This window comes from Emys orbicularis, chromosome 1, assembly GCF_028017835.1.
Source record: "Emys orbicularis isolate rEmyOrb1 chromosome 1, rEmyOrb1.hap1, whole genome shotgun sequence".
In the NCBI taxonomy this organism is placed as follows: domain Eukaryota; kingdom Metazoa; phylum Chordata; order Testudines; family Emydidae; genus Emys; species Emys orbicularis.
Window position 1 is genome coordinate 224,509,506 of NC_088683.1, and position 27,442 is coordinate 224,536,947.

General features: G+C 42.3%; 1 protein-coding gene across 1 annotated transcript; it reads right to left on the reverse strand.

The window, feature by feature from the left end:
• Positions 1 to 474: 474 nt before the first annotated feature.
• PRDX4 (peroxiredoxin 4) lies at positions 475 to 20,245 on the reverse strand. The gene is made up of 7 exons (XM_065403495.1): positions 20,062 to 20,245; positions 12,473 to 12,590; positions 11,197 to 11,313; positions 9,317 to 9,439; positions 5,176 to 5,306; positions 3,150 to 3,184; positions 475 to 595 (listed from the first exon to the last, which is right to left on the reverse strand). The coding sequence occupies exons 1-7, from the start codon at positions 20,243 to 20,245 to the stop codon at positions 545 to 547; spliced, it is 759 nt and encodes a 252-aa protein (XP_065259567.1). The 3' UTR covers positions 475 to 544.
• Between the last annotated feature and the right edge of the window lie 7,197 nt (positions 20,246 to 27,442).

Below are 27,442 nucleotides of genomic sequence, written 5' to 3' on the forward strand. Positions count from 1 at the left end.
GGAAATTCTGGTATCTTTTTGAAAAAGAAGCAAAGGCATAAAGGATTTTATGGATTAAGCTTTTGTAGAAATTAAGTGATCTATTCAAAATGAGATTCCTAAAGCTAAGTCCATATAGCCAAGGAAATGATTTTATATATATATATATATATATATATATATATATATATATATATATATATATATATATATATATATATATATTAAGAGGATGCAAGTAACTAAAGATTAAAGTACAATTTCCCTGCCTACATAGTATGATAGCAGAGCATTATGCACTCAACATATGAACTCTTGACTAGATGGAATGGGATAAACTCAAGCTCATATGCTTAGCCTCCTTTTAGGAGGCCCTAGAAGACCAATTGTGTCAACTCTTTCTGCTACTGGTAGTCTCTGCACAGTGAATACCTGTATTTTGAGAAAGCAACTACAGTTGGTAGCCACTATAAATCAGCCAAACGCATGGAAATAACAAAATTAATGGAATTTTATTGACAACCTGAAGTTGCATGTGACTTGTGTAGCTCAATAGAAGCAAGTTTCAGTTTAGTTTATCAAAATACTTCAGTTTTCCAGCTGGATCTGGGATTATCTGTGTGAGAAAGAAAGTGAAAGTGTTGGTCTAAAAACAAAAAGGAACAAATATTATCTACCTCATATTCTGGCATTAATGGTCACACACTACATTTAGAAATTACCTTTCAGCTGTTCAGATCTAAGGTTACTGCTTATCTCTAATGATCACTAAACAGTGAAGGGCAGTAGGGGTGATGGAGGAGGAAGTGGAGTTCAAGAAACAAACAGAATCTGCCTTGTTGAAAGAATGTACTCCAGTCTGATTTTCCCCATAAGTGAACTTGGAATTATTTCCATAAATTAACATCTGTACTCAAGTGCCTCAGAGTTTACTTACAGCTCTTGTCTTGGCCACCACGCTCTCATGGCATCTTCAGGTTTGATCTAATTAAATCAAACACATTTAGAAGGCATGGCTACAGATGTTAATGTATTCTGAAGAGTGTTTTGCAGAACTATTCTGCTGTTTAAGTGCACTACAGCTTTTGCACAGAAAGTAAAGAGAACATCTTACTTGTATTTACGTCAGAGCTATACATTTTTTGCGGCCTGATATTCTCAGCAATGAGTCAGTTGTTAGCCACAGGTGTACAGAAACAGCAGATGCTATAAAGTAGTAATCTATTACTGCTATCAACTGGTCTCCCTTTTATTAAGTGTATTCATAGGCTTGACCCTTCTAAGAATGGGAAATCGCTCACTTGTCAGCTGCTAATGGACAGATTATTCAGTTTAGCCAAGGTAGTGGAATGCATGATTTCCAATGCCATACATATGCCATCCTATAACCCACTTGCACCATAAAAATCTAAAGAGCCAGTGGTTCCCCACTAAGACAAATCTCAACTAGCCCATGAATAGAATTCCCAGCATCTGCTTGTTTCGCACTGTAATGCAGAGGTCTGCTGCTCTGCAGCAAAGCTAGCCACTTAAATGTTGCCAGTTGCAACTTTTACTAAAAAGCAACAGAGTCCTGTGGCACCTTTAAGACTAACAGACGTATTGGAGCATAAGCTTTCACAGGTGAATACCCACTTCGTCAGACGCATGAACTTTTGACGTCAGAAGTCAAACTTTTACTAGAGGCTATACAGACACTCTGGCTCTCTGCATGCACTGTTTGAGATCTTGTATGTAGATACAATTTAGGGACTGTCTTTTAATGTGTGTCAGTACAGCGACTAGCACAATGGGACCTTGATCTTGGCTGGAAACTCCAGAAGCTACTAGAATACAGTTTATTAATAATGCTGTATCAGTTTATATCACTAGCATCCTATTGACGTTCTGAAAATGTTATTGTTTATAAATAAGCCCATTGTCTATATGAACGAACACATTTCATGGCCCTGCCAAAATGTGGTATTTGATGCTGTCATGTATTACCAACTCAAGGAAAGGTGCAGAGACCACTTCAATTTTTTGCTGCTACTGAAACCTTATAGAATTTCTTTCAAGGCACCTTTTATTTATTTTCATTTTAATTTTTTTTACATAATGCTGTTTGTGCCAACTGCTGAAACAAGCAGCAGAAGAAAAAAGGGTAGCTTCCAATAAATGCCAATGATGTAATATTGTAGCTGGCAGCCTTCCGTAACCCAGTTTCTTAGGGCATGTCTACATGTACACCGTTGTAGTGGCGCTGCTGGTACCAGCACGCATCTGGTGAAGATGCTCTATGCCGACGGGAAAGAGCTCTCCCATCAGAATAATAAAACCACCCCGTGAACGGCATAACCTCTCCCGCCGATGAAGTGCTGCGCAGACGAGTGCTTATGTCGCTATGGGGGATGGCTGATTCACACCCGAGTGATGTATGTTATGCCAACATAAGATGTGTGTGTAGACATAGCCTTAGAAAAATATTTTCGTTGTTCCATTGGGGCCTGATTCAACACCCACTGAATTCAGTTGCTTCAGTGGGCACTGAACTGGGCCCTTGCTCTTTGGCTCATAATCATGTTAGTGTGAAGAAACAGAAGAAGAGATACTGTGCCGCAAAATGCATTCCATTTTACAATTCTAACAGTGGTAGTGTGCTTTGCCAGATTGTGGGCAATTAATCAATGGCCTGAGAAGTGAGATTATTTATACTGAGGAACTGCTTAGGAACCCCAGTCAAGGATCAAGTCTCCATTATGCTAGGCACTGTACAGATAAGACAGAGAAGATAGCCCCTTCCTCAGAAAGCTTCCAACTCTCTTTTGACCAGCATTGCAGGATAGGAAGGAAATTCTCCCTCAAGTTAACTCTCTGGTGCTTGAGGTTTTGATCATACATTGGAAAGTTGAGGGAGAAGGAAACTCCTGATGTGAAGAGATTAATTTATTTCCTGCATGAAAAATGCAATACTGCAAACATGATATACTGTAATAAATCAGTCAATAAAATTCCAATGATAACAGATTAAGAACTTATAAAAATATCACAATGCACAGGGCCTGATATTGTGCTTCCATTCAAGTTAATGAGAATTTTGCTTTTGCCTTCAATGGAGATAGGATTGGGTCCCTAATTTTATTTAATCATGCAAAATAATTAATGTATGCTGAATATAAATACGGACTTACTGTCTCACTGCCAGGTTTCCAACCAGCAGGGCAAACTGAAAAAAAAAAAAAGCAAAAATGGAAGTTGACCTTGTAGAAAAGAAATTTTTTTCTAATTTACTTGGTTTTCTAACCATTCTCATAAAAAACTAATCTTTGAATTTTAAGTAATATAGCAAGAAGGTGCCACATGTAAATATCTGCAAATATGTAACATGCTTATTCATCAGACAGTATCCCTAAAACATTCACATTGATACTATTTTCAGGGCAGATTGGATTGTTCCATTCACCAAAAATGGGAAATCCTTGCTTGGTTGGGTATATGTTGGTTCTGATTTTCAGTTTTCAGTCTATTAGTCAATTTACTGGCAAAGTAATAGTACCTCCCGTTCTGAAGATGAATCCCCATTCCACGAGGACATATGGTGCCAAGATAAGAGCAGCAATTCCATCAGGTGGAAATGGAGACAGGTATAACTTTTTTTAAAACTAATGCCAGGAGGCAAGTATTACAGTAACAATGAAGAAAAATTAAAGTTCTCTCTCTAGAATATGACTGTTTTGTTTGATATCCTGCTTAGGATGTAAAAGGATTAGGATGATAAAAATAAATATTTACCATTCTTGCAATTGCTCAGTTGTTCATGTACAACCTAGGTGAGACCATGGAGCTGATCCTGCAACTGCATATGGGTGGGCAGACCTTGTGCCCAGGCAGAGTTTCATTGGCTTCGATGAGGCTTTGCAAAGGCTCAAGGATCTGCCTGCACAGCTGGGATTACACAACTGGAGCACAGGCATTTTATCCCCTGCAGACAGTGCTGCCAGCTGAAATGTGGTGAACATAATAAAAACCTTGGAGGATTCTTCTTCCTAGCCTTTGCACTGAGTCCAATGAAATAGATATGCATTGCCACAGAAATCCAGCAAAACCCAACGGGATTCCACGTGCTTCACAGGGAGAATCCAGTACTGCGTAAGCTGAGACACAGCTTTATTTGAAGCTGAACAAAAAGGACTTTATCTCCTTAATCAAAACGCTCTTTGCCTTTAAGTATCTTTTCAATTCTGAATTGCAAAATAGAGCTGTTTATACGGATAATGTTACATTACATGTTAACATGTTTCAAACTGCACTACATTAAAGCACGCTAGGGAACCTGGCGCGCGCACCATCAGGATCTATGCAGACCAGTTGGTGTGCCACACATTAGTGTGCTTCAGAAAGCACACCCCTATAGTGTGCATCACCGCACTGTGTAGACAACCTTAGAATGAATTGCAGCTGTGTCACTTTCCATAGGTTTGCTTTTAAACACCAACACTTTAAATTGAGAGCAGGAAGATTAGCCAGCTGAACATATACATGTGTTAATAATTAAAATTGAACAGCTTATTATGGGCCAAATCCTAAACTGGTGTAACTTGGCACAGCCCCCTGAAGTCCAGGTAAAAAGCTGAAGTCAATGGAGCTATGCCAATTTACACCATCTAAGAATCATTTACTTTAAGAGAAGAGATAGGAATTTACAGTCTCCATTACATTGGGCACCAAACCCAACCTCATTTTGGGAGATGCTTTTCACTGACTCAAAGTACTGTATCTATTTTGTTTTGGGACACCAGCCTCCGCTCTCCCTCCCCCCCACAAAAACCCCAAACATTAAGATTACACTGGCAGTGCCTCTTGGATCAATTACAGCTTGTCTAAATTTATTAAAATACTGAGCCTGATTCTTCGCTGCCACATACCTTGCGCAGTCATTTATGCTTATGAGAGGAAAATGGGTGTAAATGCTACTGTTTTGATTTGGTAGTATTACAACCACTTTGCATTCACTTGGGACACTACACTAGGTGCAAGGCAGGGGAGAATCAGGTCCACTGAATCTTGAATGAGGGGGAACAGAAAACTTTGCTCAGTAACAACCATGAAGCTATCAAATGTTGCAGTATGCCTTGCTTCCTAATAGCTAAAAATATACCTTCCAACTAAGTAAGACCTCAGTATAATTCCCATTGCCAAAATATTGAAAACAGGCACCTTCTCCATGTTTGTCAGTGTACTGGAATGCTTGTACTAGACGAAGTGTTTCATCCACTGATCTGCCGACGGGAAGGTCATTCATTGTTATCTGTCGAAGGACCCTCTTATCATCAATAATGAAAAGGCCTCTGCAAAAACATGGAATTTTTCTTTTAGATATAAACCTAATGATATCGATCTCTATTACGCACATTGTGGTGTCCAGATATTGCAGCAAACCTACACTAGATCAGCAGTGGCTGGATCTCTCCAAGCACTACACAATCAAGTTAAGTACAGGTTCTGTGTTAACTTTTAATTTCCTTTGTAACTCCCTTCACATTACTTTCTCATTCATAATGCACCCAGAATACGAAGGATCTAACCTCCCCCACCTCTGGAGTCCTTCAATACCAGCCTCATTTAGAGGAGGTGCTTTTCATTGACACAAAGAACTCCATTCTCTCACTGAAAGTGCCCTCAGATCTTGCTGTGACCTAGGCAAGGTTAAGTCAGAATTAAGAAAGCAGTAAGAACATAAGAATGGCCATACTGGGTCAGATCAAGGGTCCATCTAGCCCAGTAGCCTGTCTTCCAACAGCAGCCAATGCCAAGTGCTTCAGAAAGAATGAACAGAACAGGCACTCATTGAGGGATCCATCCTATTGTCCACTCCTAGCTTGTGGCAATCAGAGCACTGGGTTGTATCCCTGAGCATCTTGGCTAATCTCCATGAACTTTTCTAGTTTTTTTTTTTTTTTTAAACCCAGTTATAGTTTTGGTCTTTACAACGTCCACCGGCAATGAGTTCCACAAGTTGACTGTGCATTGTATGAAGAAGTACTTCCTTTTGTTTGTTTTAAACCGGCTGCCTATTAATTTCATTGGTTGACCCCTGGTTCTTGTATTATGAGGAGTAAATAACACTTCCTTATTCACTTTCTCCACACCAGTCACGATTTTAGACCTCCATCATATCCCCTCTTAGTTGTCTCTTTTCCAAGCTGAAAAGTTCCAGACTTTTTAGTATCTCCTCATGTGGAAGCTGTTCCATACCCCTCATAATTTTGGTTGCCCTTTTCTGTACCTTTTCCAATTCCAATATATCTCTTTTGAGATGGGGTGACTAGAACTGTATGCAATATTCAAGGTGTGGGTGTACCCTGGATTTATATAGTAGCATTATAATATTTTCTGTCATCTTATCTATCCCTTTCCTAATGGTTCCGAACACTGTTGGCTATTTTTGACTGCTGTTGCACATTGAGTGGATGTTTTCAGAGAACTATTTACAATAACTCCAACATCTCTTTCTTGACTGGTAACAGCTAATTTAGACCCCATCATTTTGTATGTATAGTTGGGATTATGCTTTCCAATGTGCATTACCGTGAACTTACCAACACTGAAATTCATCTGCCATTTTGTTGCCCTGTTTTGTGAGATCCCTTTGAAACTCTTCGCAGTCTGTTTTTTGGGCTTAACTAACTTGAGTAGTTTTGAATTGTCTGCAAATTCTGCCACCTCACTGTTTACCTCTTTTTCCAGATCATTTATGAATATGTTGAACAGCACAGTACATATCCCTGGGGGACCCCACTATTTACCTCTCTCTCCATTCTGAAAACTGACCATTTATTCCTACTCTTTGTTTTTTTTGTCTTTTAACCATGAGATGACCTCCTTCCCTCTTATCCCATAACTGCTTACTTTGTTTAAGAGCCTTTGAGGGATCTTGTTAAAGGCTTTCTGAAAGTTCAAGTACATAAGGTTGCATCTTTCTTTAGTGATATGATGATGCTTAAGAATTTTTTTATATGCACTTTGAGATTTTAGACTTCATATGAAAGTCTTGAAAACTATTTACCCTTAACTATACTGCTTGACAAGTAGATCACTGATATTCTAAAATGCTGAACTGTATAAATGAGAACCTAAGAGCCTTTAGAATCTATGTGGTAGAAGCTAGTTGCACAGTCCTTAGTAAAAAAATTACAATGATAAACCAGAAGCACTTGTTGCACTTAAAATATCTAGACCTGGTGAGATAATGCTCGCTCAGGGTTGACAGCATGATATTATAGGAATGTACAGACTCAGTCCATCTAGTCCAGTTTCCTGTCTCTGACAATGGTCAGAAGCAGAGGCTTCAGGGGGGGTTTGTCTCACAGTAGGCAGATGTGGGATAATTTGCCCCCTACATTAATTCCTATAATATTTAAAGACTGATTTTAAATCCTGACGCATGAGGTACAGTATCCCTTCAAATTTTTTAGTACTAACTATAACAATGCTGGATATTCTTGACATTCATAGAAGTATCTAATCCCGTTTTAAATGTTGCAAATGACTTCCTCTGGCAATGAGTTCCAGCAAGGTGTGGTGTGAAAAAGTATTGCCTTATGTCAATTTTTGAATTTGCTACCTTCTCATTTCACTGAATGTTCCCTTGGTCTTTTTATGAGGCAACGAGAAAGTTCCTGACCTACCCTCTCTCTACCATTAATTATTTTATATACTTTGAATGTATCCCCTCTTATTCTTCTCCTATCTGAAGAAAATAATGCCAATGTTTCAGTCTCTCTTCAAAGCAGATGTTTCCTGTGCTGTTGCTCATTCCTATCTCCCTTCGCTGAAACCCCTCTAATTCAGCAATTACCTCTTTGAGATGGGGTGATCAGTTCTGCACACAGTACTCCAGCTGAGACGGCACCATTTATTTATATAATGGCATATTATCCTCCTTCCTATTCCTTATGCATCCTAATATCGTTTACTTTTTTGAATGCAGTTATACACTGAACAGAGGTCACAATGATGCCCAGGGCTCTTTCCTGAGCTGTTACAGTTGATTTAGAACCTTGGTACGGTGTATGAATAGTTACTTAGCATTTATTGACACTGAATTTCATTTGCCATTGTGTTGGCCATTCACCTAGCTTGGTTAGGACTCTCAATCTCCTCACATCCTTCTCTGCTTTTGACAAACCTAAGTAACTATCATTTGAAAATTCTGCCAACTTTACAGAGCATTAAAAAACAGTGGACCAAATATAAAACCTTGAAGAACCCCACAGCTAATCTTTTGCTATAATGAAAATTGGCTATTTAATCCTAGTTTCTGCAGCTATAGTAAGAGCATTTCAAAATTACTTTCAAAATGTGAACATAAGTCCACTTAAGTTTCACTTTCTTGTTCGCCAGGGGTTGGCAACCTTCGGCAGGTGGACCATCAGGGTAATCCGCTGGTGGGCCATGAGACATTTTGTGTACTTTGTCCGCAGACACGGCCCCCCGGAGCTCCCAGTGGCTGTGGTTTGCCATTCCCAGGCAGTGGGAGCTGCGGGAAGCGGCAGCCAGCACATCCCTGTTCTACGCATTAGCTAATCAGACATAAATATTTAAGTGGGACCTTGCTCCTTCCAAGTCCACCTTCTTTACCTATTTACTGCAGCAAAGATGCAATTCTGAATTTGCAACATTGTCCAGACAGGAGAGCTAATGTCACAAAACACAACGTTTTCACTACAGGATCAGGTAACTGCAGTGTAAGGGACACCGATCTGTTTCAAGCATGAGTATCTGTAGTATTAACAAAGAACACTGAAAATGAATGGGCAAGAAATACTACGTATCAAACAATGCCACAACTACCACTAGACAAGATTTACACCTGTGGTCAGCAGCAAGATGGTCAATACAAAACATCTGACAGACAGTTCTTTGCCAGATCTTGAGTTCATGGTTCAGTTACTCCTAATAAAACACTGTAAGTAATGGAGGAAAAGGCCAGAACTGGGAATTCAGATTCTGGCAGGATAAAGCTTTTCAGTTCACCTTTAAATCTCTGAGTTTTGCATGCACAATAGATCATTGTGAGTTAATTTCTGATTTTTTTTTTTTAATTAAGAAACATTTCCTTGTGGACTAAGAGCTTTAATATACAATTTCAGCTAAGTTATCAACAGTCGGTGGAAAAATTGCCTGTATTTATCCATGTAAATAGACCCAGTATATGTTCAGATATTAACTACTGTGATGAACATAGTATATAATTAAATAGTATGAGAGAAGTGCCAATACCGAGTGCCCCTTTAAATAGAACTGGTAGAATGCACTGCTATAACAAGACAGAATGCACCATAATGGTTTGTAGTACCTAAGTGTGTGCCCTTGGTCCTCTAGATATACTCCATAATCCTTTGAAATCTGGTGGGTCAAATCTGAAAGAAGTGGGATCTTCATTGGTCCAAGTCCTCCTTGTTTTCGTGGAGTATTAATCCTTTGACAAACAAAAGAGATGCACATTTATTCTTCAGAGAGATTTTTATTCCACATACAAGTAACTCTTGCATGCAGCTTTTTTGCAGAAGGAATAGCTATATTTCTGTTTTTCTTTTTCCTACTTGTTTGCTCCAACCTGCTTCCTACACTCCTTCAATGTGTCCATTTATAGTTGCCTTAATCTCCTCTTCATGCCTCCTTCCATGCTTAATTTACACTTGAAACACCCTCCTTCTCTCTCTGTGGCCAAACTACCAGGGTGGATTTGATTTAAATCATGATTTAAATCAAATTGATTTAAATCTATCACTAGTCAGGAAGACTCGATTTAATCATGGTTTTCTACATAAAAGTGCATTCTTGTTAGTTGTTATAACCTTAATATATATTCTTCACAACTCAGTGATAAATGTAGGTTTGTTTTAGAAGGTATACACTATACATTTTTAAATAGTGATTTATTTTGAAAACTTTTCAGATTAGTTTTACAACTATATCAGAAAATGAATGATTGTTTGGTTATTTCATTTACCAAAGGTAATTGAAGCAGATATTTATGAAGTCCTTGAGAGGTGAACTATCATTAATATTTGGAGGACTTTCTTGCCATGCTGTATTAGAAGGAGAACATCACCAAACAGATATTTAAATTGTTTTATTTAACTAAAACAACAACGTTATGTATTCTGGATTTTTTTCTTCAACAGCAAACATATAATAATTTAACAAAACAAGCATATGTCCCTTGCTTCTCACATTTATCTCCAAACTTCTTCTCCTTGTCCAGATCTATTCTGTCCCCAATAATCATCTATTCGTTGAACTTTTTGAAACTTTTCACTTTTAGAGAGAGGTAAGGGATTGACTCTGTGTACACAAATTTGCAGAGGGACAAAAGAGTTGAGGTCTGTTATTTCTCATCTCTATTATATTATTTATTTAAAAATATTTTTGCTGTTAACAAGCATGTTACCTCTGGAGACACAAATCCACAATATGAGATCTGCAAAACTAAGCATCTCTGATGGTATCGTCTAGACTGAGCACTGAGTCCCATTGGGTAGATAGAAAGATTAACCGAAATAATCTATACAGAAGCCTGTGGAACCCCATAAGATTGGGTCCCTAATCCATGAACTATTGGAACTCATTTACAAAACTTTTCTTAAACATTGTATGAATATATTGTGTCATACTATAGAATTAGAATTTATAATCCCTATTCCATGATGAGATATCTTTGAGCTATAATAATGTATCTTTAGATGGATTTTTTTTGATAAAATGCTTTTTGAGGAAAAAATCTGATTTAAATTAAAAAATTTCAGATTTTTTTTATTTTTTTAATCATTGATTTTTATCCACCCTGCAAACTACCCTGTCTTTCTTCCAAATCCCACAATTAAAAACAACAACAAAACCCCAGTGAAGATTTCTTTGGTATTAATCCACCATAGAATGTTTTATCATAAAGTTGGATGAATAATTTGTAATGAACAATTTATTCTAATGGTAAAACCAAAGTCATCACTTTTACTTTGACACCTTCAACAATAAACTTTATTTTTGAATTTCTTACCATTAGTTTTATTACTTGCCACTTTTTATGCAACACAGCATCACACCTTATCATTCAATATTTACTTGACAATATTAGTGCATCAGACAGAGTATGTGAATTTGGGGAAGCAACCCATAATCTCATATGTATCCACCAATAATTTCCTATAAAAGACACATGGGTAGGCTACATACCATGCTAAGTGAGTGAACTGTGAGTCAATAGAACATGCTACCACTTCCGTGTTTATTGCTCTGAATTCTTCAATTCTGTCACTGAAGGCGATAATTTCAGTTGGACACACAAATGTGCTAAAAAATTGAAAACAAAGTAAATTCAGAATTCTCAGAATATCCAGGAGTGATTTTTCAGTTACCTTAATACATAGCTAAATTAGTTTCTACAGAGAAGCTAGATATTGTTTGCAGTATATAAAATAGATAAATTGTGAATTACTTATCACAACTATTGTTTTTATTTACAGATGGAATCCAATATACACAATTGAAATAATTTTCACTTTACAAGTAACTGCGTTCCTAACAGCATTCATCAATACATTCACAGATGGATTATCTATCTTCAAACTATGTGCAAGTGGTTTGTGAATAATAAGATTGAAAATGCAGTCTGTGTTGATTTAGTAATATTACAACTTACAGTTTAGCTACATGTACAATTATTCACTGATTTTAAAACTGTACAGGAATAAAGTATGACACACCAAATTGCAGAGAAACAGATGTCATGATTTCCTGGAAAATAGTAATGCAAGTTGTAGCTATTTTGCATTTGACCTCTTCCTGCTTCTTCTAGGCACAAAATTACACTTTAGGTCACAATTGTTCAAGCTTTGAGGCTAGGAGGAAAATAAGCCATGATTCCAATTATTTTCACTATCAGAGCAGCTAACTGTCTCTACTATTTACCCTTTCTTTGTAAAGTGCTTTGAGTTCTACTGATGAAAAGTGCTACATGAGTATTACTAGTTTACTGTATGTTTTGTTCCTCATTTCAAGAAAACAAGGGGCCTGATTCTCCTCTTATTACACTGGTATAAATCAGGAGTAACTCCATTGACTGCAGTGGAGTTACAATAGTGTAATGAAAGGAAAGTCCATCCAATAATTTAAGTTAAATGTATCCCATAACATCCTTAAAAGTCTGTAAGAGGAAATCAGTCTCCCTAAAAATGTCTTCCAGGGAGTATGAAGTGAAGCGATAAGAGATGGTGTTACTCTTTCCTGTATGCATTTTCCATTTGCAGCAATGAGTTGTATGGTAGCAAGGAATGTAAACATTCCCCAGTAAGATGCTATAGAATTACAAAATGTCAAGTGCAGTTGCAATCAACATCTTAATGTTCCCTGACTCTAATCAACACACTTCCAAAATTTGGGAAGGTGGGGGGGGGGGGGGAGGGAAGGAGGGGAGTATATACCTTGGTATGTCTGCATCAGTTTTACTTACAAGTCAAGAGGGTAGAAGAAGAAGACAAGATATTTTCCTTGATAATCTGTTAATTTCAGCTCTTTAAACTCTCCATTGATTACTGCTGTTCCTTCCCAATAAGGTGCTGGCTTGGAAACTAGAAACATAAAATATAGATCCAAATTGAAGTATAAGAATAAAGTGAAGCATGTGTACATAAATGAGGCTGTTCAGCAGGTAACATATGTCCAAGGACAGTTTTCCTCTCTGGATGGATGTCTGTGTTTCCTTACAGTAAAACACACTTTGTAGGACGCATGACTTACATACTCAAACTTTATTAATTTCAACCTTCCACAGGAGGAAAGCACACCACAGGTTGGGGTCATGCTGTGTTTAAAAAAAAATGTACATTTCAAGATGCATACATAACTCAATAGATTTGTGTTCACAAATTTCTGAACCATTTGAAATATTGCCAAGGATAAGGCTGCATGAGAGAAAATGCTGCACACACTTACCATGACCCCCTTAACACATTACAAGATTACTACTGGCTGATGACAGCTCATAAATTAGGATGTTGATTTGCACTGAATGATGTATGGCTACTGAGTTATAGATTTCAGTAAATTATATTTTGCTATAAATAACTTATGTGCCATGAGTAAAGAGTAGTTCAATTTCACGTTATATTTACTCCTTACCAAAACTGGTTTTCTAAAATTTAATTCTGCAGGAAATACATGACAGAAGATGTGTTCAAGGCACAAATGCTTAAAATATGTAGGTTGTCTGTTACTGCAACCCATCTATAAACTAACTCAGTGGTTATTCCACAAAAATATTCAGACTACGCAGCAGAAAAAGACTAAGGATATGTCTACACAAGCACTTTTGTCAGTATAACTTATGTTGCTCATGGGTGTGAAAAAACACCCCTCTGAGCGACATCAGTTACTGACAGAAGCGTCAGTATGGACAGCACTATGTCGGGAGAGACACACTCCTGATGACATAGTTACTACCACTCATTTGAGGTGGTTTAGTTATGTTGATGGGAGAGCTCTCTCCCATCAGCATAGAGCAGCTACACAAGAGATCTTACAGCAGCACAGCTGCATTGGTACAGCTGTGCTGGTGTAAACTTGATAGTCTAGACAGGGCCTAAAACAACATTAGTGAAACTGCACTATAGACATGCTTACAGGAGGTATAACAGGTGTCAAGTATCAGAGGGGTAGCCATGTTAGTCTAGATCTGTAAAAAGCAACAGAGTCCTGTGGCACCTTTAAGACTAACAGAAGTATTGGCGCATAAGCTTTCGTGAGTGAATAGCCACTTCGTTAGACGCAGTGGATATTCACTCATGAAAGCTTATGCTCCAATACTTCTGTTAGTCTTAAAGGTGCCACAGGACTCTCTGTTGCTTTTTAGGAGGTATAACACACTACTCTACCACAGACTAATCCAGAGTGCTGGAGATTTTCGAATTGTAAGTACAGTGAAGTAACATTTCTCAATATCAAAGCACATAACACTGAGCATTCCATGCCTGAGGGCAGTGTGTTGGTGATCCAGTATCAAACTGAAGGGATTTAAACATGACTGAAATGTCAAGCATATATTGTTGGGTAAGTTACTATACTGCTCAAAGCAATGTTTGGAATTGATTTAAAGGAGAATGATAGCATGCTGATTAATATTAGACAATTATTGTCAACAGCACAGTATCTGTTATAAGTAGGCTTATATGCAGTGTTGTAGCCGTGTTGTGGTCCCAGGATATTAAGAGAGACAAAGTGGGTGAGGTAATATCTTTTATTGGACAAACGTCTGTTGGTGAGGGAGACAAGCTTTAGAGCTTACACAGAGCTCTTCTTCAGGTCTGGGAAACTAACTCAGGGCAGGTCTACACTACAAAGTTACATTAGTCCAGCTGCACCAATGCTGCACATCTGGGAAAGATGCTCTAAGAGGATGGGAGAGAGCTCTCCTGCTGACATAATGCTTTCTACATGGCAGTGGTGGGCAACCTGCGGCCCGTCAAGGTAATCCACTGGCGGGCCACCAGACAGTTTGTTTACATTTGCACAGATGCCCGCAGCTCCCAGTGGATGCCAGCACGTCCCTGTGGCTTGCGCTGCTTCCCACAGCTCCCATTGGCTGGGAACGGCGAACCGCGGACACCGGGAGATGCGGGCAGCCCCAAAAGTAAACAAACTATCTGGGGCCCGCCAGTGGATTACCCTGACGGGCCGCAGGTTACCCACCACTGCTACATGGGGTTAAGGTCAGTATAACAACATTGCTCAGGGGTGTGAAAGATTCACAAGCGATGTAGTTATATTGAAGTAAGTATGTAGTGTAGACCAAGCCTCCGAGTGTCACTGCTAAATACAAGGTGGAACAGATTGAAATGTGTGTTGACTACTTATGCTAAACAAGGGACCACTCAAGATGAAATGGTCCGTTAACACCCCTCCAGTCATAGCGAGGAAGAGGGGGGAGAGGGAGAGAATGTTGTAATGAGCAATAAATTCAGTGTCTATATTCAGTCCATGAATTTTAGGCATGTCTACACTACAAACTTAAGTTGACCTATATTAGGTCGACTTACAGCCACCACAATAATTACTGCAGTGGTTCATGTCCACACAACCCTCCTTCTGTTGGTGGCGCACGCATGTCCTCACCAGGAGCGCTTCCACCAACTTAAGAGGGGTAATGAGGGGAGCTGAGAGCCTGGGCTTCCAGCTCTGCATGCAGCTGCCCACCGGGGCCCGGCTGCCCCCTCGGCAGCCTGGCGGAAGAGGATGACTGGGCTCTAGCTGGAGCTCCCCACCCACCCAGGGTGACAGCCCGAGCTGTGAGCTGGGCTTTCTTGTTAATTTCACAGCGCTAGCAGGGAGTCGTGAAATTGACAAGAATGGCAGCCAACAGCCAATGTAAGTAACCTGCAATGTCTAGAGGGACACTGCGTCACCCTAACTACACCAACATAAGCCCTACGCCTCTCATGGAAATGGAGTTATGTCAGTGTAGTAGAGCACTTACATCGGTGGGAGCAAGATTGTAGCGTAGACACTGATGTAATTAGGTCGATGTAAGTTGCTTTACCTCGACCTAACTCTGCAGTGTAGACCAGGCCTATGTGTCTGGCAAAGTGATGAATTTAAGGTCCCAGGCTCGTCTTTTGAAATGTTGTGCAGTTTTCCTTTGAGGATGAGGACTGATAGGTCAGCGATCTCTCTATCAGTCCTCATCCACAAAGGAAAACTGATGAGACTGGGACCTTAAATTCATAACTTTGCTAGACATGGACTGAATACAGACCCTGGATGTATAGCTCATTACAATAATCTATAAGGACTTACAACCCCCCTAGCTGCTTTCTCCCCATCCCCATTTCCTACCTCTGATTGGAGAGGTGTTAATGGGCCACTTCACCTCCAGTGGTCCCTTGAAATGTGTGTTTAGCAGAAGTAGTTAACAATCTGTTCCACCTTGTCCTCAATGATATGGAGTTAGTTTCCCAGACTTGAAGAGCTCTGTGCAAGCATAAAAGCATGTCTCTCTCACCAACAGAAGTTGGTCCAATAAAAGATATTACCTCATCCACCTTGTTTTGCTAATAAGTAGGCTTGGCAGAGTTTGATTTTTATTTTTTTATAATTTTGATATCTGCTTAAGCATATTTTTAGTTTTTTTTATTGATTTTAATCTTTCACAGTTACAGGAAATTATGGGTGAGGGTATCACACAACTATTTGACAGCAGATGTTGAAATTCAAAAAGTTAAAGCTTTTGTCAACATCACATCAAAATATACTAAGTTAATATCCTTAAATCAAACTCTAAGTTCTCAAGCAGCATTTTTCTTACTCTGCCTATTTGTAAATTTTGATTATTATTGATGGAAATTTTTGTCAGTTTGTTTGTATGGTGAAATTGACTTTTACCAACATTTACCAATTAAAAATCAAATCCTTACTAGCCTAGTTATAAGATACCTACATTAGTACATGAATAATGGCATTAAAAACTTGCACTGTCTTTTTATTTTTATTAGCACAGCCCACAAATTTTGGTACACATACCAAAGTCTTTCTCTAGTAACTTACACTGTACACATTTTTATAAATTACCCATACACACTAACCCTCACAAGATGTTTCATTTGACAAGTCTAGTTTATTTTATTTATGGTAGCACTTTGCTGTCAGTGTTTTGTAAAATTCTTCACTATGAAACCTTGAGATTTCTCAGTAATATTCTTCTACTGAATCTCTGGAGATAAGAGGGAAGACACTATCTATTTCCAAGTGTGGTCAAGCTCTACGTTTCTATTTAGAGCTGGTTGGGAATTTTCTGACAAAACATTTTTTGTCAAAATGCTGATTTGTGGAAAACAAAACTATCTGTGGGAAAAGGTTGGTTTCAATGAATCTCCTGATTCAAATTTTTTCTGAAAACTTTGAAATTTTTGATGCTTCTGAAAAGAAATTTCAGTTTGAAATGACTATATGAAATTTTTGTTAACTTATTCCAAAAGTTAAAGGTTGAAATCTAAACACAATGTTTTGATCAAATTAAAAAAAATTTTGATTACCTATTTGTGAACATTTGAGATTAACTTTTTAATCCAGATTTAGCATGGGAAAATTGGAAATCTCAAACTTTTGTGAAACAGAAAAACATTTCCTGCCCAGTGTTCTACTGTAGATTAATGTAACTGGGAATCTCACTTGACACAAAATTGTTGAAAATTTCTAAGAACGGGTGACCATTTTCAACAGGTGTCAGAAAGCCCCTTAACTATAATTCAATTAAAATGATCTGCCCCTGAATCTCCAATGTAATAAATTCACATGAGAGCTCTCTGAACATAGCTAACAAACAAACAAAGAAAAAAAATCAGAATCACAAACAAGACTAAGTCAAGTCTAATTTCAGGAGACTTTTGCTGCAGCTAACTTTTTGGTCATATCCTACCATTCTTGTGTACACAGAACACTTACAGAATCCAGAGTAGTGCATGTAGCTCACCAGTCACAGTGTGACCCTTTAGTTCATAAAATATTTTAAATCTTAATGAGAACCCCAAAGTATTCTGTATATTATTTACATTACTTTTCTTCCCTCATTCTTTAATACTGCCCCTTCAATGAAAACAGCACCTTTGTTAAAGAGTTCATCTGTTATTCTGCTGCTGATTCCCTTCCCAAGCTCTCCACTGTAGTACAAATGACAACCATGACAAATGATTGTTAGCACAAACTGAAGAGACTTTCATTGGGGAATGAGGGGGAGAAATGCAAGAACAGATGAAGATTTTTCATGTTAATATTCAAAATAATCTAGTAACACACTATACAAAGTTCAAAATCGAATCTTGAAAAACAGTGTGTCTGACCCAGTTTAAAATCCTATTAAATTTGTTCTGCAGAGGCCCTCCATTAGGCAGAAATCTGTCTATGTTCATCCATCCTACTGCTTGATAACTGAAATACCTCATCCGAACAAAGCTGAGTCTGTAACAAAATAAATAACTGAGTAAATATACTTGTCTATTTATTCAGTGATAAACAGAAAAGTGATCTAGAGTTGCACTCCAATTATGCCACTGGCTTTGGATGGGGTGGCGGCTGCTGTGGAGCTCCAATGAGTTCATTTAGGCTGTGTGTGGCTATAGGAATGTAGCTGCACAAAGCAAGCTACAGAAGCAGAGGTTTAGAACTTCCATAACACAACCTGGGGTAGGCACAAATTCCAATAGTCCAGTGGTTCCCAAACTTTAACAACCTGTGAAGCCCTTTCATTAAAATGTCAAGTCCCACGAAGCCCCCTCTTAAAAATGAATGTTTCCAGGGATTTTCTCCTTTACCTGAGTATAAATTATAAAAGCAGTGATCTTGGAAATATAAAATTTGTTTTTGTGACATGCTTATTACACACTATTTATTATTAATCATTACAGTATTTTTATGATGTTATGAAAACGGCAACACTCTTCCAAGATCTCACTTTCGTAGCTTGTATCACTTCGAATAAGCCTGTTATAAGACAAGGCTCCTATGTTTCATCAAGGAGTATAAGATGTGAAACAGCATGAAGGTATTTAAGAAGCCAAATCAAAGAGTTCCTCCTACACAATCATTCAGGTCTTGAGCAGTCCAGGCAAACAACGCACATTACAACAAAGCTTAAACTTGCTCTTCATAATAATTTTAAAAACAATACTAGCTGCCTATTTAATTTTAAAAACAGCAAAAAAATATCCACCTCCCTTTCCATTTCTTATAAGGAGTCTTGAAGTTTAAATCTCCTCAGTGTGATAGATATGTTTGCTTTGATCTGCTTAGCTCTTGGAAGTCCAGGGGCTCCGGGCTGCTGGCCTCGTGCTGCCCGGGGTCCCTAGGGACAGCTCTGTCCGCCATTAGGGAATTTTTTCCTGAGAACCCCCTGTAACATTTTGCGAACCCCAGTTTGGGAAACACTGCAACAGTCTAATGTGCATCACGAGCAACCAAAATATCCAAAAGGATTCCAACATATTGGAATCTAGGACTAAAACTGTAATTTACTCCTATTTAGAGAATCTCCTTTTATTTAAAAAAAGAGTTTAACATGGTGTATATAAACTATTTAGTTCTACAGATGGGGTTAACGAGTGGCATATTCCTCATTGCTAGTAGCTGTCCATTGGCATGGTTTCTGATTCCCTAAACAGGCTCCTTTTGCTTTTGACAAACTGTATTTTGGTAGAAATGTTAACTTATAACTGTTATCTATTTACAACGAGGGGAAAAGGCAGAAACTTGGGCCATGGTACTAAATACCTCCCCCTATCCCGTGAAAATCCTCAAGCAGAGTAAATTCTGATTTTCAGATTATTTAAACTCAGCAGTGAGGGAGCTGCTTAGGGCTCTGCACACTTTAAACCAATAGGCTTTGTCTGACGTGGCCTTCTCCCCTAGCAGCAGTGAACTGTGCATCTGGCTCTGAAAAGCAAACAGTGGGAGCAAAGTGAAGTGACCACAGTTTAAGACTGCAATAATCCCCCCACCCCCTCTGCACACACAGGCTGCCACTAAACCAAACAAGCTGCACTATAACCAATAGCTCTAGGTTAGCCCGCTTGGACCACTTTTATCCTCATCGCAAAAAGGGCTCCCCGGAAGGCCGCTTTGCTGAGATGCTGCGCAAGGGCCTGTCCTGGGGGGCGGGCAGACAACACCCTTTACAAGCGTTCATGAAGCTGGGTGCTGGCTACCCTGCGATGGAGGGATCGCCGCCTCCGCTGCACAAGTGGAGGGAAACTGAGGCCGGGGGGAAGCAGCAGAGACACCCGGCCCCACAGCTGGGATCTCTGCTTCTGACGGGCCCACACGGGAACCCCACTCTCTAGACCCTTTTACTGGAGGGGGGGGGGCGGTGTTAGCCTGTGGCCTCAGTCAGCCTGCACCCGCGGGGCGGGGGGGTAAGAGGGGACAGGGCAGGAGGGTCGGGCACTGAGCGCCACTGGTTGCAGCCCTGCAGCGGGAGGGGACGGGGCTGCGGTGGGGAGACGGGAAATAGTTCAGCAACATCCCTAACCACCCCGCAGCGCCCGCGCCGCTACCTACTCTTGGCCTGGCTGAGGTGCAGGGAGTGGTCGGAGACGGGCACGCGGGCCGCCTCCCCGGGGTAGACCTGCCCCCCCGCGTAGTAATGGCACTTCTCCTCCGCGCGGGCCTGCTCCTGGGCCGCCCCGGGCCCCGCCAGCGCCAGCGCCCAGCACAGCGCCAGCCACCGCCGCGCCGCCTCCATGGCCGCCCGAGCAACTGCACGTCCCCCGGCCCGCGCCCGGGAACAGCCAGCGCCGGGGCCAGCAAGGGGCGGGCGCGCGGGGCGGAGCTCTGCCCACACACCCCGCCCCTTCACATTGTTCCCCCACTGCCCTGCGCCCTTCCACCATACACCGCCCCCCGCTACACGTACACACACTGCCCCCTTCCCTCTGCTTCCCTCACACTGCCCTGCCCGCCCTTCCCCTTCCACCCCATACACACACTGCCCCCTTCCCTCTGCTTCCCTCACACTGCCCTCCTGCCCTTCCCCTTCCATCCCATATGCACACTGCCTCCTTCCCACTGCTTCCTTCACATTGTCCTCCTCTCCTCACACACCCTGTATTCCTTCCCATTGCTGCCTCCACTGCCCTGCCCTCCACACCCCATCAGCCTCCCCTCCCAACAGACACACAACAGTCCCTCCCACTGCTTCCCCCTGCCTTGTCTTCCCGTCCTCTCCCCTCCCATATACACACTGCCTCTGTCCACTCCTTTCCCCACATTGCCCTCTTCTTCTGCCACACACACACACAGAGCCCCTTCCCACTCCCCTCTTACACACTCCTCTCCCCTCCACCACACATGCACTGTCCTCCTCTCCCCTCCCACCACACACACAGGCACATGCTGCCCCCTCTCTTCCTTCCCCTCCAGCTTCTTCCTTTCCTCCTATCCAGTCTCAAACATCAAATGTACTGGCCAACTATCCTGAAAAACTGCTATTTCTAGATCTTGTGCCACCATTGACAACAGTCAATGATTCATTTCAATGAGACTTTGTTGGCAAAGCTATACAAGTGTTGTGAAAGTGTTAGTTTTTTTTTAAAGCCAGAACCCTCAAGCGTTTGTCAGAGCTGCAGTGCATATATGCTCAGGCTATACACTGGCTGGGGTTTCTTCTTCCAACATCCATTTGTAAGCAGTGTGCATTCCTGATATGGTGGCACCTCACAAAGTTATAGTGAGTGCACAGATCGGGGACTCCACATGTAACATAAGGGATGCTAACACACACACATAAAAAGGCACAGAGATAGGTCTGTGCAGCAAGATTTGGATCTATGTGGTGTATTGTAAAGCAATGGTTCTCAACCAAGGATATGAGACCCGCTGGGAGGCCGTGAGCAGGTTTCAGGGGGGCCGCCAAGCAGGGCCAGCATTAGACTCACTGGGGCCCAGGGCAGAAAGCCAAAGCCCTGCCGCATGGGGTTGAAGCTCGGGCTCTGTGCCCCGCCACCCAAGGCTGAAGCCTGAGCAATGTAGCTTTGCGGGGGCTCCTGTGGCATGAGGCCCCATGCAATTGCCCTGCTTGCTACCCCCTAATGCTGGCTTTTATATGCAGAAAACCCGCTATTGTGACACAGGAGGGAAGTGGAGTTTTTATAGCATGTTGGGGGGACCCATGGGCAGCTGGTATCGTAGGCAAGGGGAGGCTGTGCCTCCCCAAACAGCCTACTGTGGCCGTGCCCCCAGGCCAGCGTGCCTCCTGCAGGGACTCGGGGCCGCCGGGATAGCTGGTGCTGGGCCGTGCTGCCTGCCCAGAGCCCTAGGGCTGGGGGTGGTGCGACTGTGCTGCTCAGACACCCAGAGCTCCCGGGCTGGGGGCACTGAGGCTGCGGGGACCAGGGCTGCTGGGGCCTCACCCACCTGCCCCCGGCCAGCTGGCACTGGGGCCAGTGGCGTAGCCAGGTTCTAACATCAGGGGAAGCGAACACATAAAAAAAGGTGCCACCCGCCGCCATATCAAATTACTAGTTACATACTTTTAAATTCGTTATACATATTTATTTTGTACTTAAAATAAAAACACAAGAATTATATTGTTTTATAAGTACGTGTGTTATTTTGCATTTAAAATATAAAAAAAGGTTTACAGTATTGTATATAAAATCAACATAATAAAAACACGTGTTATTTACTTATTTTATATTTCAAAGATAAGATCAAAACAATATGATAATCTATGAAGCAACTACAACAGCCTCAGTACCCATTCCTTAATGCAATCCCAATGCTGCCCCAGGACCTGAGCCCCCAGGATCCCAATGAAAAGGGCTGGGGGGGGGGGGGGAGAACTAGTTTGCTTTCTGAAAGGCAAATTCTGCACGAAAAAAGCAAGTCCTACTGATGTGTCTGTCATAACTATAAAGGGAAGGGTAACAGCTCTCCTGTGTACAGTACTAAAATCCCTCCTAGCCAGAGACTCCAAATCCTTTTACCTGTAAAGGGTTAAGAAGCTCGGGTAACCTGGCTGACACCTGACCCCAAGGACCAATAAGGGGACAAGATACTTTCAAATCTTGGGGGGGGAAAGGCTTTTGTGTGTGTCCTTTGTTTAAGGGGTTGTTCGCTCTTGGGACTGAGAGGGACCAGACATCAATCCAGGTTCTCCCCATCTTTCTAAACAAGTCTCTCTTATTTCAAAATTGTAAGTAAAAGCCAGGCAAGGCGTCTTAGATTTACTTTGTTTTTCTCAACTTGTAAATGTACCTTTTACTAGAGTGCTTATCTTTGTTTGCTATACTTTGAACCTAAGACAGAGGGGGTTCCTCTAAGCTCTTTAAGTTTGATTACTCTGTAAAGTTATTTTCCATACTGATTTTACAGAGATGATTTTTACCTTTTTCTTTAATTAAAAGCCTTCTTTTTAAGAACCTGATTGATTTCTCCTTGTTTTAAGATCCAAAAGGGGTTTGGATCTGTATTCACCAGGAGTTGGTGAAAGGAAGGAGGGGGGAAGGGTCAATTTCTCCTTATTTAAGATCCAAGGAGTTTGGATCTGTATTCACCAGGGAATTGGTGAAGGTCTCTCAAGGCTACCCAGGAAAGGGAATTAGCTTTGGGATGGTGGCAGCGGACCAGAACTAAGCTGGTAGTTAAGCTTAGAAGTCTTCATGCAGGCCCCTACATTTGTACCCTAAAGTTCAAAGTAGGGATACAGCCTTGACATGGTGGCACAGCGGTGGGATCGTTTTAAACCCAAAAGCCAGTAAGAGATTTTTTTTTTCCTTCTAGCTGCTTGGAGAGCAGAGCTGAAGGTAGATGCATATCTTATCTCTCCTTGCCTGAAGGCAGAGGTGTTAAGTTTTTTTAACAAGGGGCTTTGTTAAGAGAAGGGTTCAATCAGTGAGCAAACTTTGATCTGGTAAAGGTAATTTACAAGCTGAATTGTTTTTTTTCTTTTTACATCCTCGGAAGTAGCTAGTTAGAAAGTCTCTGTTAACTCAGCAGCACTCAGCAGGAGCCTAAGCTAAATACATCCCAGTTTCAGTCAACTGCAGAGGGTGTGACCCAGCACAAGAAAACAGGAAAATGACTACCAAAGAAGCAGCTAACAAAATAGAACTGGCCAGACTAGAAGCAGAAGAAAATGAGAGAAAACATCAGAGACTGCTTGAAATTAAAAAACTCGAGAAAGAAGCTGAAGAGGAGGCCCATAAAAGAGAAGAAAAAGCCAAACAGGAGGCCCACAAGAGAGAAATGGAGCTAGAAAAAGCCAAACAGGAGGCCCACAAGAGAGAAATGGAGCTGGAAAAAGCCAAACATGAAAGAGAAGAGAAAGCCAAACAGGAGGCCCATGAAAGAGAGATGGAGCTGAAAGAAAAAGAGATGGAACTGGAAGCAGCAAGGACTAGGCAGGGTGCATCAGACCATCCTAACAACTCCTCTCCAGGTACCACTTCCCATCCCAGGAAATTCCCCACCTACAAGGCAGGCGATGATACTGAGGCCTTCTTAGAAAATTTTGAAAGGGCCTGCCTTGGATACAGCATCACTCCAACCCAGTACATGGTAGAGCTGAGGCCGCAGCTCAGTGGACCCTTAGCAGAGGTGGCGGCTGAAATGCCTAAGGAACACATGAACAGTTATGAACTTTTTAAAAACAAGGCCAGAATCAGAATGGGGCTAACACCTGAGCATGCCCGTCGGCGGTTCAGAGCCCTAAGGTGGAAACCTGATGTGTCATTTACCCGACATGCCTACCACATTGGGAAAAATTGGGATGCCTGGATATCAGGAGCAAATGTTAAATCTACGGAAGAGTTGCCCTTCCTATTGCAAATGGAGCAGTTTTTAGAGGGTGTTCCTGAGGAAATAGAAAGGTACATCCTAGATGGGAAGCCCAAAACTGTAACCGAGGCGGGGGAGATTGGAGCCAAATGGGTGGAGGTGACAGAAAAGAAAAAAACTAGTAGCAGTTGGAGTGAATATCAGAAGGGGCAAGCCGAAACAAAACCTTATCACCGGGGACAACCCAAGGCCCCACCCACATCCCAAGGGAAACCCCAGACGACTTCTCACCCCACCACACCAGTCTCCATCAACCAACATCGCCCCGGTGATACCTTAGCAGGGCGATGTTTTAAATGTAATGAACTGGGGCATATAAAGGCTCACTGCCCCAAGAACCCCAACCGATTACAGTTCATTACACCCCAATCACACCAAAGAACCCCAGACCCAGATGCCTCTCTCATACCCTCGGAGCGAAGGGAAACCTTGAGAGTGGGCGGAAAGAAGGTTATCGCTTGGAGGGACACTGGGGCACAAGTGTCAACTATTCACCAATCCCTAGTGGACCCCAAACTCATCAACCCGGAGGCTACAGTGACAATTCAACCCTTCGTGTCACAGTCTGTAACCTTGCCTACAGCCAAGTTGCATGTCCAGTACAAGGGCTGGTCAGGAATGTGGACTTTTGCAGTCTATGACAATTATCCCATTCCCATGCTACTGGGGGAAGACTTGGCCAACCATGTGAAGCTAGCCAAGAGGGTGGGAATAGTCACCCGCAGCCAGGCTAAGCAAGCTTCCACCCCCATCCCTGTTCCTGAGCCGTCCACCAGGACCCCGTCTGTGTTACCAGAGACCCAAACAAAGGTGGTGGAACCGGATCCCCTGCCAACGACTGCAACAGCCGTAGTGGATCCAATCCCAGAGACCCAGCCAAAGCCAGTCCCAGAACCGGAACTGGCAACGCAACCAGCACCCGAACCATTGTCAGCACTGAGTCCAGCGCTTGCAAGCCCGTCTACAACTCCAATGCCAGAGGACACCAGCGAGCCTGAACTGGCGGAAGCAGCAGATAACCTTACCCAAGAGGCTCAGCCAGAGCCTGAGATACCACATAGTGCACCAGCGAACAGCGGTTCACAGTCAATGGAAACAGCCCCAGCACCTGCATCGCTTCCAGAGGGACCAAGCCCCAGTCCACAGTCCAAGGAGGAACTGATGTCTCCAGCATCAAGGGAACAGTTCCAGGCCGAGCAGGAAGCAGATGACAGCCTTCAGAAAGCTTGGGCGGCGGCGCGGAGCACCCCACCACCTCTCAGCTCTTCTAACCGATCCCGGTTTGTTGTAGAAAAAGGACTTTTATACAAGGAGACTCTTTCTGGTGGGCACCAGGAAGACTGGCATCCTCAAAGACAGCTGGTAGTTCCCACTAAGTATCGGGTAAAACTCTTGAGCTTAGCCCATGATCATCCCAGTGGCCATTCTGGGGTGAACAGAACCAAAGACCGGTTGGGGAAGTCCTTCCACTGGGAGGGAATGGGCAAGGACGTTGCTAATTATGTCCGGTCTTGTGAGGTGTGCCAACGAGTGGGAAAGCCCCAAGACCAGGTTAAAGCCCCTCTCCAGCCACTACCCATAATTGAGGTCCCATTTCAGCGAGTAGCTGTGGATATTCTGGGTCCTTTCCCAAAGAAGACACCCAGAGGAAAGCAGTACGTACTGACTTTCATGGATTTTGCTACCCGATGGCCGGAAGCTGTACCCTTAAGCAACACCAAGGCTAAAAGTGTGTGCCAGGCATTAGCAGACATTTTTGCCAGGGTAGGTTGGCCCTCCGACATCCTTAAAGATTCGGGAACTAATTTCCTGGCAGGGAACATGAAAAACCTGTGGGAAGCTCATGGGGTGAATCACTTGGTTGCCACCCCTCATCACCATCAAACCAATGGTCTGGTGGAGAGGTTTAATGGAACTTTGGGGGCCATGATACGTAAATTCGTAAATGAACACTCCAATGATTGGGACCTAGTGTTGCAGCAGTTGCTTTTTGCCTACAGGGCTGTACCACATCCCAGTTTAGGGTTTTCACCATTTGAACTTGTGTATGGCCGCGAGGTTAAGGGGCCATTACAGTTGGTGAAGCAGCAATGGGAGGGGTTTACGCCTTCTCCAGGAACTAACATTCTAGACTTTGTAAGCAACCTACAAAACACCCTCCGACACTCTTTAGCCCTTGCTAAAGAAAACCTAAAGGATGCTCAGGAAGAGCAAAAGGCCTGGTATGATAAACATTCCAGAGAATGGTCCTTCAAAGTAGGAGACCAAGTCATGGTCTTAAAGGCGCTCCAGGCCCATAAAATGGAAGCGTCGTGGGAAGGACCATTCACGGTCCAGGAGCGCCTAGGAGCTGTTAACTATCTCATAGCCTCCCCCACCTCCAACATAAAGCCTAAGGTATACCATGTTAATTCTCTTAAGCCCTTTTATTCTAGAGAATTAAACGTTTGCCAGTTTACAGCCCAGGAAACTGATGACGCGGAGTGGCCTGCAGGTGTCTACTATGAAGGAAAAAGGAATGGTGGCGTGGAAGAGGTGAACCTCTCCACGACCCTGGGACGTCTGCAGCGACAGCAGATAAAGGAGTAGTGCACAAGCTTTGCACCGATTTTCTCAGCCACTCCAGGACGGACCGAACGGGCATACCACTCCATTGACACAGGTAATGCTCACCCAATTAGAACCCCACCCTACCGGGAGTCACCTCATGCCCAAGCGGCTATACAAAGGGAGATCCAGGACATGCTACAGATGGGTATAATCCGCCCCTCTAGCAGTGCATGGGCATCTCCAGTGGTTCTAGTTCCCAAACCAGATGGGGAAATACGCTTTTGCGTGGACTACCGTAAGCTAAATGCTGTAACTCGTCCTGACAACTATCCAATGCCACGCACCGATGAGCTATTGGAGAAATTGGGACATGCCCAATTCATCTCTACTTTAGACTTAACCAAGGGGTACTGGCAAGTACCACTAGATGAACCCGCTAAGGAAAGGTCCGCCTTCGTCACCCAGGCAGGGGTGTATGAATTCAATTTACTCCCTTTCGGGTTGCGAAATGCACCCGCCACCTTCCAAAGACTTGTAGATGGTCTCTTAGCGG